General features: G+C 41.2%; 1 protein-coding gene across 4 annotated transcripts in view; it reads right to left on the minus strand.

Moving 5' to 3' along the window:
* DLG5 (discs large MAGUK scaffold protein 5) overlaps positions 1–18,356 on the minus strand; it is a 158,945-nt gene that overhangs the window by 50,514 nt on the left and 90,075 nt on the right. For 2 of the 4 annotated variants that reach the window (XM_074232924.1, XM_074232923.1), the window contains 4 exons: positions 11,633–11,892; positions 9,127–9,439; positions 5,316–5,546; positions 591–775 (listed from right to left, as the gene is read on the minus strand). In XM_074232924.1, the coding sequence (XP_074089025.1) occupies positions 591–775; positions 5,316–5,546; positions 9,127–9,439; positions 11,633–11,892 (989 nt within the window). The remainder of the gene's footprint in view (positions 1–590; positions 776–5,315; positions 5,547–9,126; positions 9,440–11,632; positions 11,893–18,356) is intronic. The other 2 variants (XM_074232926.1, XM_074232925.1) reach the window with 1 other exon arrangement.

Raw genomic sequence — 18,356 nt, forward strand, 5'->3', positions numbered from 1 at the left:
CTTAAGAATTTTCCAGATGTATTATCATTTGTTATCTCATTAGATGCTCACACATTCCTAAGAAATAGATAAGATGGGGCAGCTATTTTGCAGATGAAGAGAAGGTGACTGGCCAGAGCAGCTAAGTAATGCTACTGGAACTACAATCCTTTTTTTAAAAAATTATTTTAGTTGGAATTAAAATCTTAAGTGACAAATTATTTGTCCACTTCTGGCTCACTCTAGCAGACTGAGAATTGAAACTCTTGGGTTCCAATCCACCATCTTACTGCATAACCTTGAGTTTCCTTCTTGTCCCTGGACCACAGGTTCCTTCATTTCAAAGGACAAGGTTAGCTTAGGTCAGAGATATCAAACTCATGGGTCAAACAGCTTCCAAAAGTCCATAAAACTCCCAAATGAACCAGATGAAAATGCAATTGGGAAATGTAGACAAAAATACAAGACAATATAGACTATGGTGGAAAAGCTCAGTAAATGTGATTTGGTCCATCAAGTACAGAATCTAATCGAGTACCTCACACAAGGATTGTGTGGGAAATTTTAGAGGGGTGTCAAATACCTAAGAGAGACCCTTAATGTCAAGTTACCGTATACTCTCCCTCTCAGCCACAATCTTGTCTCGCTCCTGGAAGGCCCAATCTCGCCTACATTTTGCCACTTCTGCCTCTTGGATGGCTTCCTTGAGCTCTTGGGACATGGCCTCGTATTGCTTCCGGAGCATTTCGATCTCTTTGTTGGCTCTCTCAATGTCGAGGGTTGCTGAATCCTGAATCTATGAGGTCAGACAGATTGGAGAGGTTTATGGATATAAGTCAGCGTGCTAATTTTAAGTTCTCCTCTCTTCAACCCTAGAAGTATAACTAAGGCTCTCTGAATCTGCCCAAAGGACAGGACATCAGGGTTGTGACCAGTCCCCACTACATTCCACCCTGACCCAACCTGTCCCCTCCAATCCAATACTATGTATCATCTGTCATTATTTAAACTATGATAGAATGGGACCGGACTCTGTTCCCAACCCAGGCAGAACTCCAGATCTTTCTAAAGATCCTACGTCTGCAGAAGCATCTGACTACCCCTGAAGCCTGTGACTCCCCAAATATTCGCTCTTGTATCTGACTTTACCACAAAGCTGGAAGAGAACTCAGTTGCCCCCAGGCTAACCCAAACCCAAAATGAATTCCTACTCCTATCTAACACACAAATCAGATAGATGTGTAGTCTTCACTCAAAGACTTCTAGAAAAGGAGAACTCACCACTTCCTGAGACATTCCACTCTGCAACATACCCATAATTATAAATCAGGTGGGTTTTTTCCTAATATCAAGCCTAATTTTGCCTGATCTCTGGGGCCAAACAGAACAAATTCAGCCTTTTCCACATGACAGCCTGAACCCAGAAATCATGTTTCCCATGAAATTTCTTTTATAGCCGACATTGCTCCATTTCCTTCAGCCAGTCCTTATATAGCATGGATTCAAGATTATTCAACAGCAATAAGCACTTATTAGGTGGTTGCTATGTGCTAAATACAATGCCCCCTTCTGAGTATTGTCCAGTTTAATCAATGTCTTTATTAAATTGTGATGCCCAGAACCAAACAGTATTCTAGGCACAGTCCGAAGAGTCCCAAGTACAAAGGAACTATTACCTCCTTATTCCTAGAAGTGAAGCCTTTTAAAATCATTCCAAGATTGCAATAGCTTTTTTGGCTGCTTCATCACACAGTTGAAGAGTATACTAATACTACCCTACCTTTTTTAAAAAAAAATTTTTTTGCCCTATCTTTTTCAGATTGCTGTCTAATCTATGCCTCCTACAACCTATACTTGTAAAGTTGATTTTTTGAACCCAAAGACTTTACATTTTTTCTTTGGTGAATTTCATTTGAGTGGAATTAGTCCAATATGCTAGCCTTTTTCAGATCTTTTTGAATCCTGTTTCTATTCTACAAATTATTAGCTAGCTCCCTCAGTTTTGGTTCAATGTGTCATGATTTTATTAGATATATGGCATTAGCCACATATATAAAGAGCCAACCCCTGAGAGATGGGGAACCAGTATATAAATCTGGAAAGTATTTCAACACATATCCTAGCTACTGAAATCTGGTTAGGCTTGTCAGTGTATACATGGGGGATAATGCCCAATCCAAGTAAGTTTAGTCACTAGAGAAGAAAGGGAATGAATAACGGAATGATCAAAAGTGAGTAATCCATTCCAGTAACATGGATTTTTGGGGACTTTTTGAGGGGGAAGGGGAATTGGGTTGGGTTTTTTTATTGTTTTTTGGTTTCCTTGGCTTGCTCAAAACTCAGCCCTAGTCTAACTTTCTTTACCAATCCTCTCTCCTTCCCTTTGCTGCTTTGCCTTTACTCAAATACCACTTTCTACACACTCTGCCTATATCTCATACATACCTGGTTATTTTTGAGTTTCTCTCTCCCACTAGAATGAGAGGTTCTTGAGGACATGGCTATTTGTGCCAGTTTTTTTTTTATCTCCATTGCTTTGGAAAGTACTTAGCACACAGTAATCACTTAGTAAATGCTTCTTGACTGATAGCTTTTCAAAGACTTTGGGCATCTCTTGCAAAGCAAAAAGAGAAAGTCTTTGTGGTACCATAATCACCATCTTTTACCATTCAGTTTTACAATATAAGGATTACTGGGTTAAGATATTCCTTAAGGATATAATTTCTCTCTCATCACATTCAATTTGGATCAATGTATACCATGGAAACAATATAAAGACTGGCAAATTGCCTTCTGTGGGGGTGGAGGGAGGGAAGCAAGATTAGGAGAAAAATTGTAAAACTCAAAATAAATAAAATCTTTCTAAAAAAAAATAAGTCCCCTTTCCTCTCCTTTGAAATTTCCCAAACTCCTAACTTTGGGAATTTTAAAAATCAATTTATGACCAACAAGTCACACAATTCAAATTATTTGGAGAAAAAAGCAATGTAACTTCCATTCCCTCAAGAAAAATTCTAGCTCTAATTGGACTCAACCTCTAAGGTCCCTTCTGATTCTAAATATGATTATACCATCCTATTTATTTCACTTTGTACAATACAACAAAGCCAGTTTTTAATGTTAGTGTTTAAAATAAACCACTCATCTGCCTTACTGTGTAATAAAGTCCAGACTAATCCCCACTAAACTCTTGAAATTCATGCCTCAGGGTGAGGAATAGCTGGGATTATCTCAAAAGATCATAGATCTCTCACTTGCATGAACCAGGAGGCATGTTAAAGAGCATTCACCTCCCATATTAGTCAGCTAGTTTATCCTTTAGAGGGCAGCCTGGAGTTTTCTAAAAGGATGCTGAACACCAGATCCAGCCAAATGAACACCAAACCCTATAGCCATTAAGGCTATGGGCATCGAACCTCTTCTAATAGTCAAAAATAGCATGAAAATAACAGATTTTTCCATCTGTCTGTGTGTGCTTCCATCACTCAGTTATCCAGAGAAAACAGAAGGAAGAAATGTTCTAGCTCACTACGCTTCTGAGAGACCTGCGGGAGAGTTTTCCAATCAACCAATGAAATATTTATTCAGACATCTGACTGAGAGAAAAAGCAATTTCCTGTAGAAGCGGAATGGGTTAGCATACTCTTCTCCCCTCCCTATTCCCTAATGTTCTTTCTGGTAACTGAGAATCAGAAATTGGAAATACAAATTCAGTTCATTCCCCAAGGGCAAGATTTGACAAATATAGTTTCCTCTTTCACCCCAAACCTCCTTTTTCCTCCTCAGAATAGCAAAGCAGACACCAAAAAAGTCTTGACAGCCTGCAGAGAATTCCACCAAAAGCATAGGGACAGAGACTCTGGCCCTCAAGCACAAAAAGCACATGGCATAACGTGGAGTAAGACCACATGCAACAGAGGCAGAGCCATGGAGCATTAAGGAAAGCATGGGGAACAAGGAAGGAGGCTTCCTAACTTAGCAACCTCAGGAGACTTGGGCACTAATCCAACCCAAGGGGGAGCTTCTGAACCTTGGCTCTTCAATGGAGAAGAGAACACTTTATTTTCCTTCTCATACTTCCCCCCACCACCCACCACCACTACTTCTTCCTTGACACTCTCAAACATAGAATCAGATAATACAATAAGCCCAGTGGTATTAGACTTCCTAATAAATAGCCATCATCATTTTGGGGGAAGAGAGATAGGAATAAAATTAACTGTCCCTCACCCCCCCAAAAAAAAACTTATCTATCTAAAAAAAGATACCCAAATTGCTACAATTACTTTATTGGGAAAGAAAGGAAGAATTGGGGAACTAGAAAAAGAAGTTCAGAGCTTAGGGGAACCTCAAATCTCTTCCTTTTTACAGATGAAAAAGCTGAGACTTATAAGTGGAGTAAGTAATCAGTGGCAAAGTCAGTATCTGGTCTTTTTACTCCCCAATCCAGGTACACTTTCTATAATACCATTCAATCCGGTCATGGATGAGTTGCATTTTAAAGACACTGCCATAGTCCTTGGGTTGGTCCCTTCCTCTCAACTCTCCCTTGACTCCAAATTATCCTCTAAGTGACTGCCAAAGTTGTTATCCTAGAATACAGATCTGATCATGTCACTCTCACCCTCAAACTCTAGCAGTTCCCTTTTAATCTCCAGGATCAAATAGAAAGTGTTCTGGTAACTCTGCATTCTTAATCTGGCCCCTTCCTACCTATACCTTCCTTGACATTCACTCTAAGACCCAATGGTTGAACTCAACACTCAACACTCAATCTCCTGGTTATGCTTTTCCAACAGTGGCTATCTCCCATGTCTAAAATGGGAAAATATATTTTCATCCCAAGGTCTTTCCCAGTCCCTCTCACTGCTAGCATCTTCCCTTCTGAGACCGCCTTCCACTGGCACAGCCAATGTCCTCACTCACATGAGTACAACTGTTTGCATTCTGTTTCTTCCATTGTCCCTTGATGGTAAAAGGACTGTGATTTTGACTTCCTATGCCCAGCAATGAACAGCTGACATATAGTAAGCGCCTTATAAAGATTAGTTGATTGTTCTAATCTGGGAGAGCCAATGCCTAAAGGTCATCGATTACCAGATGAGGATCTATCCACTTTGCTTCCCTCACTGGACTAACATGAATTGTCTCTGGGACACAGGTGAGGAGAGCTGAACAGGCTTTCACAGGAACATCACCCCCACCAACTCAGGAATACCTCTCCCCCAAGTTCCCAAGCATGTTTCTGGCTCCCAGTAGGAATGTGATCACTCCCCAGGTTATAAAAGGGAAGGAGGGGTTTGGGGAGGAATCCGCCTCTGGGAGGTGGTCAGTACCTGGCGAGCTTGGTAATATTCCCTGAGTAGATGGTCTCTCTGGATGATAGCTTCTGTCCTCTCTTTCCTGGCCACATCTCTTTCTTCCTTCACTGCCTCTATATCTTTGCAAGCTTGATCAAGCTCTTTTTGGGCTTCAGCCTTGTCCTTCACTTCGAAGCAGTATTTTTCCAGTAACTCATTCCTCTCACAGACTGCCCGATCTCTTTCCACCAGAGCTGAGTTCAGCTCCTAAAACAAGAGCCCATCGTTGGCACACATATCACATTAAAGAGAGAACAAAAGTAAAACTGGCCCCTTCCCTCTGGCCAAGGACCTAGGAAATGTCCTTTCTCTGTGGGGATGAGGACCGTGACAAGCCCCAAGGTTGTACTCAGGATCCAAGACAGAAAGTAATCACTGGGATAACCCAAGCTGGTTCCAGAGAACAAAGGTAAGGTCTGGCCTTGGGCACTGAATCTCAGCCAACGTGATTCAGCAGGACCCAACAACCGACAATAATGTTAAGACCAAAGAGAAAACCCAGGACAAGTGAGTGTTAAAAATGTCCTATTTTATGGCCAGGAGAGCGAAAAATAATGTGTATTGGTCCTTAAGGTCATACAGTTCTCTTTTTCAGAGCATGGTCTGACACTTGGACGTGTCTGCCCTTAAGAAGGTATGGGCCAACATTGTCTAGAATTAATTTACCAGCTAAAAGTTGGGGCTGGCAAAATACGTGAGGGGTGCTCAGAAATCTGAGGCGGTTATTTCCAATAAGTTCAGGCAGATGCTGGCATGGTGCCCTTCCAGGCCTCACAGAGGAGGCAGTTGGGCTGCCTGGAGAGGTCACTCTCTCCTAGTAAGTGTAGTGAGCCAGTCAGCTGATGGACTCACACTGTGACCTTCATCTGTAGAGAACTCCGTAACACGCGGCTGGGAGGTCATCACCCTGATCCTAATGCCCAAGTCCAAAGAAAAAAGATATTACAGAAGCACCAGATATAGAAGCAGGGTGCCTAGGAAATGAGCAGCACCGGAGTGGCGGGCTCCACATGAAAATTCTCATCTACTTGGAAGATCATTCAATCCAGGAGGGTTCCCTAAGGGTCACTCCCCTGCCAGGCACACTAGGCCAGGAGGATGGAAGGGGAATGGGGTAGAGAAGTGGGAACAAGGAAGAGAGAGAGAGAGAGAGAGAGAGAGAGAGAGAGAGAGAGAGAGAGAGAGAGAGAGACATGCAGATTGTTCTTTGCCTTCTCACAGATTAATATCTGAGGCTTAAAGGACTGAGGAAAATGGAAGAATGTTTTATTTTCATCAGAGATAAAAGTTGTTTATACAAAAAATGCTCATGATGCCAGTCCTCCAAGATTTCCTACAGAACTCAGGATGGTTTTCTCCACTTGGGGGAGGAAGGAGGGTGTGAGAGTTGGGGTGGGGGGGGAGAGACACAACCTCCAGACTGATTAATTCAGGTGTCCATTTAGCACAGACAGCAAAGATCTTTGTCCACAAAATATCAACCAAGTGTCCATGAGAGATGTAAGATGAAAACAACCCTTCCTCAAAGCCATAAAAGCCTTGTACACAGCTCTGGGTTAGGAGACAGGTAGGCAGCCTTGGGGCCAGGACTGGAGAGAATCACAGTCATTCACCTTCTAGGCTCATTGGCCCCCCTGACGACTCAGAGACCCATTTCCAAGAGGAAAAGGAACTTCCAATTGTGCCGTTTCCAAGGGCATTTTGAGAAGCCCAGCTATTGGCATATCTCTCTTAACAGAAGAAATTGGGAGGGGAAAAAAGAAAAAAATCATCATCTCTCCCTAAGAGGTAAGTTTTGGGGTGGGAGAAATTAGACACAAGAAAGGAAATTTTTTCTTACCCTGATGAGACTAAGGGAACTATTAAGCTGAAATTCAAAGTGCTAACTAAGCACAAAAATGGGTTTGATTTTGAATAGGGTCAAGCTGCATAAATATGCACCTCTTATTACAACTTCCGCTCCTTGCCCCTCTAAAAACATGGCCAAATAAAGCCATGAGGCAGATGACCAGCAGCGGAGACAGAGCAAAGCACATCATTAGGCTGCTAAAGGCATAGCTTCCAGAAACCACACCAAGATACCACCCCTCTGTATAGTCATCCAAGGCTAGGAAAGATCTGCCCTCAACTTAAGCACTAATGCAGAGTTATTCCTTAATGGGTAAATCCAATCCCCTGCTGTACCTTTCAGAGACTGTAATAGAAACCTAATTATTAAGGGTATCTCCAATGTAGTCCATGAGTCATTGATCTACTATATGGGATGGACACTTGGTTTGATCTTGGTTTCACCTCATGCAAGTCACAACTTGGAAACTTGAACTCTATACCACCTACCCTCCTACCCACTACCCAACACACACACACACACACACACACACACACACAAACAGAGAGGCAGAAGAGCAAAGACATATGGGACACAACAAAGTTCAGACAAGGAAAAAAAATTTTTTTAAATACAACCCTGCTATTCACAGGAGAATAACAGAAGATCATGGAAAGGGCAAGCATTTAAGGCAACATGGGACACAGCAAATTTATGCACATGGTAGGTCAAAGTCACTTCTGCCAATCATGGTGGATAGCCAGACTTATGAAACAGGGAGGCTGGCCTGTGGGAGACTGTAAGTCAACCTCTATGGGCAAAGATATACCATATAATCATCCTTCCATCCTCCTTCCTCCTGATTCTTCTCCCATCTATCATCAAACACTTTTATAGAGAAAGTGCAGTCTGTTACAAAAAGCCTAAACTAGTTTCAGCAAAAGGAGAAAGAAGACAAAATCCATGCCCAGAGGTCAGATGATAAAGGTGGTGGTTATTCTGGGCAACCATGGAGTATAACCATATTACCCTGCCCTTCAAGGGTCTACAGTCTAGGCAAGAACTTTGTTTCAGAGTTTAATGCTCCTCTACCTCCTCCCTAACCACTTTAGCAGGACTTAGGAGGAGGAGGAGGTTGAAGGTAGAAGAGGAATCACCTAAGAATGGAAGCTTCTGGTGACATCTCCAGTATGGGTGGTGGCACCAGTTTTAACTAAGATTCTGTGAATTAGTTGTTCAAAGAAAACAGTCCAGAGGACTTGTTCCTTAAGGGGTATTGAATAGGAACTTTAAAATATCATCTGAATTTATCCTAGCATAAAAGTCTTCATGCAACAGTGTGCCTTCCCAATTGTATCCTGTGAGGTCTTAAGAAGTAAAATAAAAGTGACAACTGATATATGTGTGTGTGTATGTGTGTGGTGCATGGATGTAAATGTATAATGGGACATCAAAATGTATCATCTCTTTTAACATTTCCATCAACCTGGTCAGGTAGATGTTCTGAGATTACTGTACCCATTTTAAAGAAACCTGAGGCTCAGAGGTGAAGGAACTTGCTCATAATTATACAACCAACTACAACAAGGAGGAATTTGAATCCAAATTATGTTGGTCCTTAAAGTCATACAGGTCTCTTTTTCATAGCATGGTCTCCTTGGTTCCCAGTCAAACACTTTCCACTACCATGTTCTCCCACATTTGATTTCATTTGATAGAACATCATCATCATCATCATCATCATCATCAATTATTATTATAAGATGAACAAAATGGTTGTGATAAATATCTACTGAAGAAACTCAAAGAATTTAAATCCTGAATTACTTTAACTAAAGAAGCATTGAAAACATTCCTTCCAAATAACATCTCCACTTGACTTTTGCCTTTTGTACCAGCTTCCTTTCCTCAGATTCTAGCAGGCGGCCCGTGTCACCCCAGGGGGAAGCTGCTGTCTACCTGTCTCAGAGCCTCCATCTCTTCACTGGCCACTCTTTTCTCAGAAGTCGTGTTCTTCAATTTGGACTCTGCCAATTCTAGTTCCGTCTGAAGCTTGTCCAGTTCCTTGATGACCTGGTCTCGCTCACTCATGATGAGCTGATACTCATTAAAGACAGAGTCCCGCTCCTCTTTGTACTTCTCTGCATCCTTCAGGGCTTTCAGCTGCATGGCCCTCAATCGGGTCACTTCGGACTGTAGGCGTTCCATTTCCCGCTGAAGCTCCTTGTTCTGAACTGTTGCCTTGTTCAGGTCCTGCTGCATTGACTCAAACCTACAGAAAAAAAACCAAAGCAAGACAGGAAGACAATGAATAGGGCCAAGCCCAGGGAGAGATGGGTAACCTGATCCCTCATCCTACTACCTTTATTTTTTAATCCCACCAACACCCCTGGAATAACCAAGCATGGCTTCAATTGAAACTCTCTTATACCCCAACCAGAAAGCCACAGAGCACTAAAACCCCTGAAACAACAAAGTTTTTTTCAGTCCTTTGCCAATCCCAGCAGCTAGGTGAAACCTGCACCCCCTTTTCTACCCCTAGAACTGAGTTCCAGACTTTTTTCCCCCCTACCTACCCACCCACCCAGATGACCAAATTTTGAAACAAGAAGGTAATTCAGAATTATCTTCATTTTACAAACAAGGGAAATGAAGCCCAAAGTCAGAAAAATGACTTGCCTGGGGTTACACCACCCATTTTTCAACTTCACCTGGGTTCCCCATTCAGACAGATGAGCCCAGAAGACACTAGAAGTGGTGGAGACTTGAATATTTATATAATAGTTTCAGTTCTACAAAGCATTTTTATCACAACCACTTACTATAGCAAAGAGAGTGAGAATCATTATTCTCATTTGGTTCAGAAAAGCTACATTTATTGTTCAAGGCCACACAGAAAATAAATGACTACACTGGGTCTCACCCTGAAATGTCTAAACATACATCTGGCAGATGCTAAACCAGAGACTTAGGGTATAGAGCCACACAATCCTAAGGTAAACCATCTGGTTTTAAAATAGAAGTGTCTAGAGGAAAAAAACGACTATAGCTTTTACCAGTGTGGACAATACTCAACATGGTATCTTGGAAGCAACTAACAGACATTTACAAAGATAATAATTTGGGGAATATAAAATTGACTTTTTAAAGAAAGTCATTTTTTTTAAAGTTTTTGCAAGGCATTGAGGTTAAGTGGCTTGCCCAAGGCTACACAGCTAGGTAATTATTAAGTGTCTGAGGCCAGATTTGAACTCAGGTACTCCTGACTCCAGGGCCCAGTGCTCAATCTATTGTGCCATCTAGACACCCCAATAGTCATTCTTAAAACAAGGAGCTGACTCGTATGCTGAGTAGATACCTTTACTGAGGGGATCATATATTTGTTTGGGAAGCTCATGCATCTTTTCTGCAAACTGAAATCTTAGAAAATTGGGGGGCAGGAGGCAAGAAGAGATTAAATGACATGTCCAGGGTCATACTGCTAGGAAATGTCTGAGGCTACATTTGAACTCAGGTCTCTCTTGATTCTCTACATACTAAGCCACTTTGATATTTCTTTTCTCTGCAATCCATTTCCCTCACCCTCATGATTCAAAATAAAAACTCTTAGATGGTTATGAAAAATGCTTTTTTATTTGATGTTGGCTCATTAGAGATTGTTCATGCATCCCCATATAATAATCATTGTAGGTTTCTCAAAAGATATATTTCTAATTTTTAATTACAGTATGAATAGGATTCTCACTGAACACATTTTTTTCCCTTCAGTTTCATTTAAAAGGTCACAAAGGAATTAAGTGTCCATATGATACTAGGCTGTGGGTTTGCTTCAACAGAACCTGAGCAGGCAGCATGGGATTGTGAATAGAGCAATGAGTCAGGGTTGACCTGGATTCAAACCCTGCCTCTGGCACTTACTAGTTGTATGAAGCTGAACATACCACTTAGCCTCTGAGGGCCTCAGTTTCTTTAGAAGGACATTGGCCTCTAAAATATCTTTCAGCTCTATGGATCCCAAGACAGTCCTCAAACTGACCAGGGCATCTCCCAACTGCCTCCAGTAATTCTCAGGTCAAATGAAAAAGAGCCCTTTGATCAGGAATCAGGAGAACTGGGTTCTAATTCTCAATTCCTACTCATCAGCAAAATCATCTTGAGCAAGACTCTTCAAGTCTCTAAGCTTTATTCTCCCAATCCACAAAAATGGAAACTAAAATCCCTTCCCCGCCCTTCTTATTAAGGATGGCATGAGGATGAAATGGGATCACTTTGCTATTGACTTCAGGGGAATTTGGGGTGGGAGCCAGGATCAGCATTGCAAATCAGTAATCCCAGGCCTGCACAGGTATGTCACCCAGCTGGATCATATCCCAGAGATGGTACTCTCTGGGCACAAGCCCAAAGGCCCCATTTCCCCTAGATCCCTTCTCCCAACCTGGCCCTCCTTCCACCCCCTGGCTCCTACCGCCTTAGGGATAAGGAGTACTGTTGCTGGAAGTGGATGGATGTGTCTCTCTGTTTCACCAGTGTGTCTGTCTGCTTCTGCAGGCGCCTGTTCTCCTCTTCCATCTGCTCCAGTCGACTCAGGTCAGTGTTGTGGTTAGCGACCTTCTCGTTGTACCGCTTCCTCAAGCCATCATAATCCTTCTTCAGCCCCTCCAGCTTCCCCATAGCTGTGTCATACAGAGTGTTAAGGATCTCTGAAGACCCGTTGTCCTTCAAAACCTAAAAATACAAGTGACTCATTTACTGAGGGATCTGAGAGAAAGGGTTTGAAAGGTTTATTACTTCTCTCCTGGGTGAGAGACAAAAGTATTCATAAGACAGAGTCCTCTGCCCTCAAAAAGGCTTACAGACTAATTCAACAGTAATCTCAATTTGGCCTTAGATAAAGAAGGAAACTAGTTGTTTCTGGTAGACAGAAAAACAAAGGAATTGAGATCATCTTAAAGCTATAATTCCTGATCTATAAAGTGAGGAGGGTGGGCTAGATTTCTAGTCACCGCCATTTAGCTAATTTATAGGGAGCCATGGGTTATCTATATATTATTACATCTCATGAAACCATCCCAGTGATTAAAGTGACTCACCGAGATCTATCTGAAGAAAGTATAACCTCACTAATCTTAAAATAACTAGTAAGAAGGCCAGGGTATGAATTTTTTTTAAGTATAAATTATAGAATTTTAAACCCTATTATTACTTCTAAGTATACAAGATATGAAATGACTTAAGTATCCAGAATCATCAAAGAATGAGGTAGGGAAGCAACCTGATACCCTAGTGGAAATTCAAGTGAAGAAGACCTGAGTTTGAATCGTACCATCCTGTTTGGCATGTAACATGCCTAGAATCCATTGCCTCCTCACCCCAACTCAAGAGAATCCCTAGTTAGACCTCACCTTCCATTCCAAGTCGTATTTTGATTTCCCCTAAGGCTAGTACCATCCCTCCCCATTTGCCTAACCTAGCTAACTACAGAAGTTCACTATTTTCTATTTATTTGCATTTTTTCTCTTTAGCTTTAGTCAACACCTAATTACAGAGAGATTTTTCTCTCCTATTAGAATGGAAGCTCTTTAAGAATAAGAATAATTGGAACAGCTAGGTAGCACAGAGGAAAAGAACATCAGTCCTAGGTCAGGAAGACCTGAGTTTAAATCCAGCCTCAGACACTTAATAATTACCCAACTGTGTGACCTTGGGCAAGTCAATTCATTGCTTTGTAAACATTTATAAAAAAATGAACAAGGATAATTTCATTCTTTGCATTTGTATCTACAAGAACTGACAATGCTCAGCACATAGGACATATTTAAGAAATGCTTTTTGTTTGGTTTATAGTGCCATAAATATATATATATATATAAACATGTGGCTTAATAACTAGTATCCTCACTATAATCCAGTGAGGTTATTATTATTATTATTATTATTATTATTATCCTCATTATAAGGTTCAGGAAATTGAGGTAGACAGAGGTCAGACCAGGGTCACAAAACTAGGAAATGTCTATGGAAAACTTTGAATTCAGGTCTTCCTGATTCCAAGTCTACCATTGTACCTGCCTCTACTTACCTTGAAGGATTTGGGGGAGCATCAAATATACATATAAAATATTATTCATTTTAAAAAGTTATCCTAGGGGCGGCTAGGTGGTGTAGTGGATAAAGCACCCGCCCTGGAGTCAGGAGTACCTGGGTTCAAATCCGGTCTCAGACACTTAATAATTACTTAGCTGTTTGGCCTTGGGCAAGCCACTTACCCCTGTTTGCCTTACAAAAAAACCTAAAAAAAAAAAGTTATCCTACATAGGTGAATTCCCCAAATAGTTAAAGCTTCCAACTCTAAGTCTAAAACATTTTAAGAAATTTTGATAGCATTTTATCTAAAATGTATTACAGAATTCCATGCCTTCTTAAGCAGAGTATAGAGAATATGATTTTAAACTTTTCTGAGGGAATCTACTATAAACAACAGAATTGCTGAAAGGCTAAGTATTCCAGTCCAGTAATTTCTCATTGCTCTTGTGGTATGTGGGACTTTTTTCCCCACAATAAATGACATGACCCCCTGCTGCTGAGGCTTTTGAGTAAGATCTCTTTTTTAATAGGCTTCTGTCTCTATCACTATCAGATTGTCAGCTGTTAATTCTCGATCCTGTCAATGTACCGTCCCCACTCAGCTCCTCTATTTACTTCTAATCTTCTCTGGGCTAGAAAAATAGATAACCATGCTAATGCTCTGGATAAACCAAGACTCACTTGGGCTACAAGCCTTCCCATACATAAGCTGTGCTAGGATTCAAGAGCTTGAATTTGGATATTGTAACATTCTGGCTATTCAAGAGGCTTTTGTTCCCCTCCTTAGAGGCAATTAGGGGGTGCTCTATAGCACAGAGTACCAGATCTGTAGTCAGGAGTTCAAATTCAGCCTAAGACACTATGTTGACCCAACCTCTCCCTGCCTCAGTTTCTGCAAGCATAAAACCGGAATAATATCAGAATCTCCTTCCCAGGGTTGTTGTGCAGATGAAATGAGAAAATAATTGTAAAGCACCTCATCCAGTGGCACATAGTGCCATAAGTTCTATATTCTAGCTCTTATTATTTACATTTATCATCATCAACACCATCATTACTCTGAAGCCCAGGTTCTGGCCGTTACAATACCCTGCCTGAGTTTATAAATCTTTCTACATCTAAACTTGATTCCCTTTTCTCACAGGACAAGAGAGGCAGCATCACAGGAACCAAAAGGAAGTCGGAAGATCTGGGTTTGAGATTTGATGCTGGAAGAGCTACATTCAAATATCAGCTCAGTTGATCACTGAAGGATTCTTAGGGAAGTCACTCTCTTGGCCTCTGGGGCTCATCTCATGAGGGAAAGTACATGGTAGGTTTAGATGACTGTTAAAGTTACTTTCTGGCCATTTTCAAGCCATGATCCTTCCCTTCCAGATTCTGCCAATTCCTCCTCCCCATTGCACCAGAATTCAGGCCCTGATCCTGGAAACCTGGGCTCTTATTGGTGAATTTCCACCATCTTGTCCTTGGTCTGAGGTCTGCCATATGACTGACTAGCCAGGTTGCCATGCACTTTTCCTTTTCCATAGCCCCTCTTCCACCTCCCTTCCCCTTACATGCTGTCTTTCCCCATTACGATATATACTCTTTAAAAGCAGACACTGTCATACTTGTATATGTGTATCTTCAATGTCTGACACAAAGTGTTGCTTCAATCCACTCCATCTCTAAAGCTAAGAAAATTCACAAAGGAAGATATTTTTTATAGTTGTTAAATGGGAATTCTTTCTACTGTGCTTGATTAACTGTAAATCCCAAGTCCTTACAGTTTTAATCAATGATACCTTATTATACCAGAAAGGCAGTTATTGTCATACTGGCAATGATCACAAGGTGGCAGCTATGGGCAAGACTAAGAATCCTCTAGTAGTCACATATTCCTGCATCCAAACAGAAATCATAATCTTTAAAAATTTATAGAGAAATTAATAGGTATTCGCACTGGTGCTGCAAGGATAGCAGAGGTCACCTAAAATCAAACCTCTTCATTTTGCAACTAAGGAAATTGAAGCCCAAAGCCCCAAGTACAATCCCTCATAAAAGCACAACTTCGAAGTCAAAGGTCCTAAGATTGAATCCTAGCCAAACTGACTTAGCTGTGGACAAGTCTATTCACATCCTTGAAAATGATGTGTTGGACTAGATCCAAATTACCATTTTTCTCTATGTGTGTGATCCGAAGTGATTCGCCCAATTTCACAGGGATTTAGTGTCAGAAACAAGATTCAAATTCAAATTCTTTAACTCTAGACCCCAAATTCTTTTCATTTCATGAGTTATAAAAAGGAAGGCTTTATATAAACCAAAATCATTTTCTCAACTTCAGCCCCAAGAGTTCAATTTGCCAAAGCAAATGGGATGTTCTCAGAGTAGAAAGGAGATCACAGGGACCAGGGGTTGAAGTCTACTCAAGGAATCAGTCCCAAAAGAGATCATGAATTTTCTCCCCCTTAATACTATGAACAATGCTTGCTTGTTGACAAACCTATTTCCCCATAGGTGTAAAGAACAGGCCAGAATGAACTAAATAGCCCAAGTAGCAGAGCAACCAAGACTTGGTGACAAAAAATAGGATGAACTGAAAAAGAGAAACTGAACACAGTTCTCAGAAGTGTCCTCTGGTTCAATAAGGTTTCCTAGCCAAAAATCCAAAAATTAAATGCCACTAAGTTCAAAATGATATCTGAAAAGGAATTTAAATTTGGCTTGCATCCATGGTCCTAAGAGATGAATAACATAGAATCTGAAGAAATGAGATTCCCCCAGTATTTATCTGCCACAAAAACTAAAACTTCTTCAGAGGCAAAGTGAAAACCAAGATCAAACATTAAGCCCCAAGGTAAGAGAAGTAAACCTCAGTCATATACTGAGAATTCATCCAGAAAGGACTCTGTCATCCAGTTTCCCATTGGCCTAAAGGGATGAAAAGGAAATATAGGAGGGAACTGGTCCTTCCTTTTCCCCCACTCCTGGGGAATTCAATTCAATTCAACAGGCATCAATTAGACACCTACAATATGTTAAATAAAGGGATATAAAAGCAAAAATGAAATATCTCTCGCTCTCAATAACCTTAGACTCCAGTGGACTAGTCAACCTATGAAATCAACAGAAACATCAACTCTTGAATCAAAGGATCCAGTTTCAAATCCCAATAATTACATTTATCAGCTGTCTGTTTGACCCTGGACTTCATGCTTCTGGACCTTGTTTTCCATGATTGACCAGGGGTTCTCTTTCTGCTCAAGATCTAGGATTCTATGAATTTTATGCAGTTTTAGAAAATGGAAACTAAAGGGCAGGGCAAAGGTAAGGACAGTGAAGTTGTGTAGATTCTAAGAGACTTGTAGAGTTCTCACTATAATGTTGACATCACTGGAGGATTTCTCCTGAGGGTATCCCTGGGAATCCAAGGCTAGCTCAAGGGCTCATAAGAATGAGACCAGTAAAATCCACCAAGGAGACAGAAATCACCCCATCATCCTCATAAAGTGAAATAGCTTAGTTGAAAATCTGGGAAACTGGATGGGCCACCAGTTTGGCTTTTCAGACATGAAACCAAATCCCTTCAACCGTCACACCCAGAGCAGTGACATTTCCTCTAAATCATAAATCATCCAGCCAGCAAGAGAGATGGGTAAATCCCTCTTGCAAACATACAAGGCAAACAGCCCCCTTTAGTCAGCCAGGGCCTCTTGGAGTTTACAAGCCATGGGAGGATCCAGGCAACAAAATCACCCTTGTGGAACCAGGCTGACCTTTCCCCTGTGGGCCTTGCCAGGGAACCCAACTGGCCAAGGTCCTTAGAGGAGGGAGCCGCTAGCCGCTAGCTAACACCTAGCATGGTTAGGGAAATAAGGCCAAATACTTGCACCAAGTTCCCTTAGAGTTCCCAAAAAGAAGGAAACCCACAGCCCCCATAGGGGTCAGACAGGAGAAGAGAAAAACCCTCTGGTGATAAAGCAATTGGTTCTGTACAATTCAGAAAGGTCTATTCTTTCACCCTGGCTAAGCTCTCCTTTTCTTGCAAATTTTAAGGGCATTAATCACCACATGGCTTTGTTCTAACTGAATAGACTCTGGGAACCTAAATAGCCAAAGTTTATTCAAACACCAACCTTTCTAGTCCTCCCCACCCCCTACAATCTTTAAGTGTCACTTATTAGAAGAAGAGGAAGGGGACAGGAACTGGGTAGGGCAGTCAGGTGGTAGAAGAGTCCTTAGCTTTCAGTGAACAGAGCAGGAGAAAGGTGGCATTTTTGGTAGTAAAACAGCCTGAATTTGCCCAACCCTAGGCCCTCTCCCCACTCCATTCTCCAAGGAAATGCTACAAAGATCTGCCTTACTATCTTGGAAATCTACTTTAAAAGTAGATTTAACATGAACATAACTTCAAAGATGTCAAAGCTTGGGAGGATCTACTTCATTTGAAGAGGGTTTAGGGGCAGTGAGTGATTTAAGAGAAGAAAAAAATCATATTTCAAACTCAGAACAGAATAAGGAAAAAATTACTTGGAAAATGACCAGAAAAGCCAAGGTGGTCAAGACTGGGGAGGATTGGGGAGAATAAGTAGGGCAAACTGTGGGGGGGAAAAGAATGAGAAAAAAATAACATGACACAAACAGGCTTGGGAGAAAGATTTGGGGGAGATAAATTTTTCTTCACCTTTCTGGGTCTCAGTTTCTTCATCTATAAAATGGGAACACTGGATTAGATGATCTCAAAGGTTCTAAATCAATTGAAAGGGATATTTATTGCAACATTTGAGGATGAAGATCTTGACTTAGAGACTTCATGAAATATTCTAGAGGAAAAATAAGATTGTCTCCAAAAAAAATCCTGCATCCACAAGATCTTCCACCAAGGCCTACACAAAACCCACTTATCAGTCTCTTAGAGTATAGCTGTCTACACATTCCCTCATTCAATCTAAGGAGGCAGATGAGTACAGTGAAAAGAACGTTGGCCCTGGTGTCCAAGGACAAAGGATGAACAACCTGCATCCAAATCCCACCTTTGCTACTTGCTGTCTAACAAACTCAGGGCATATCCCTTAACTTCTCTGGGCTTCCATCTCTTCATCTGTAAAATGAAATGGGGG

The sequence above is a fragment of the Macrotis lagotis genome, chromosome 4 (assembly GCF_037893015.1).
Source record: "Macrotis lagotis isolate mMagLag1 chromosome 4, bilby.v1.9.chrom.fasta, whole genome shotgun sequence".
Taxonomy (NCBI): domain Eukaryota; kingdom Metazoa; phylum Chordata; class Mammalia; order Peramelemorphia; family Peramelidae; genus Macrotis; species Macrotis lagotis.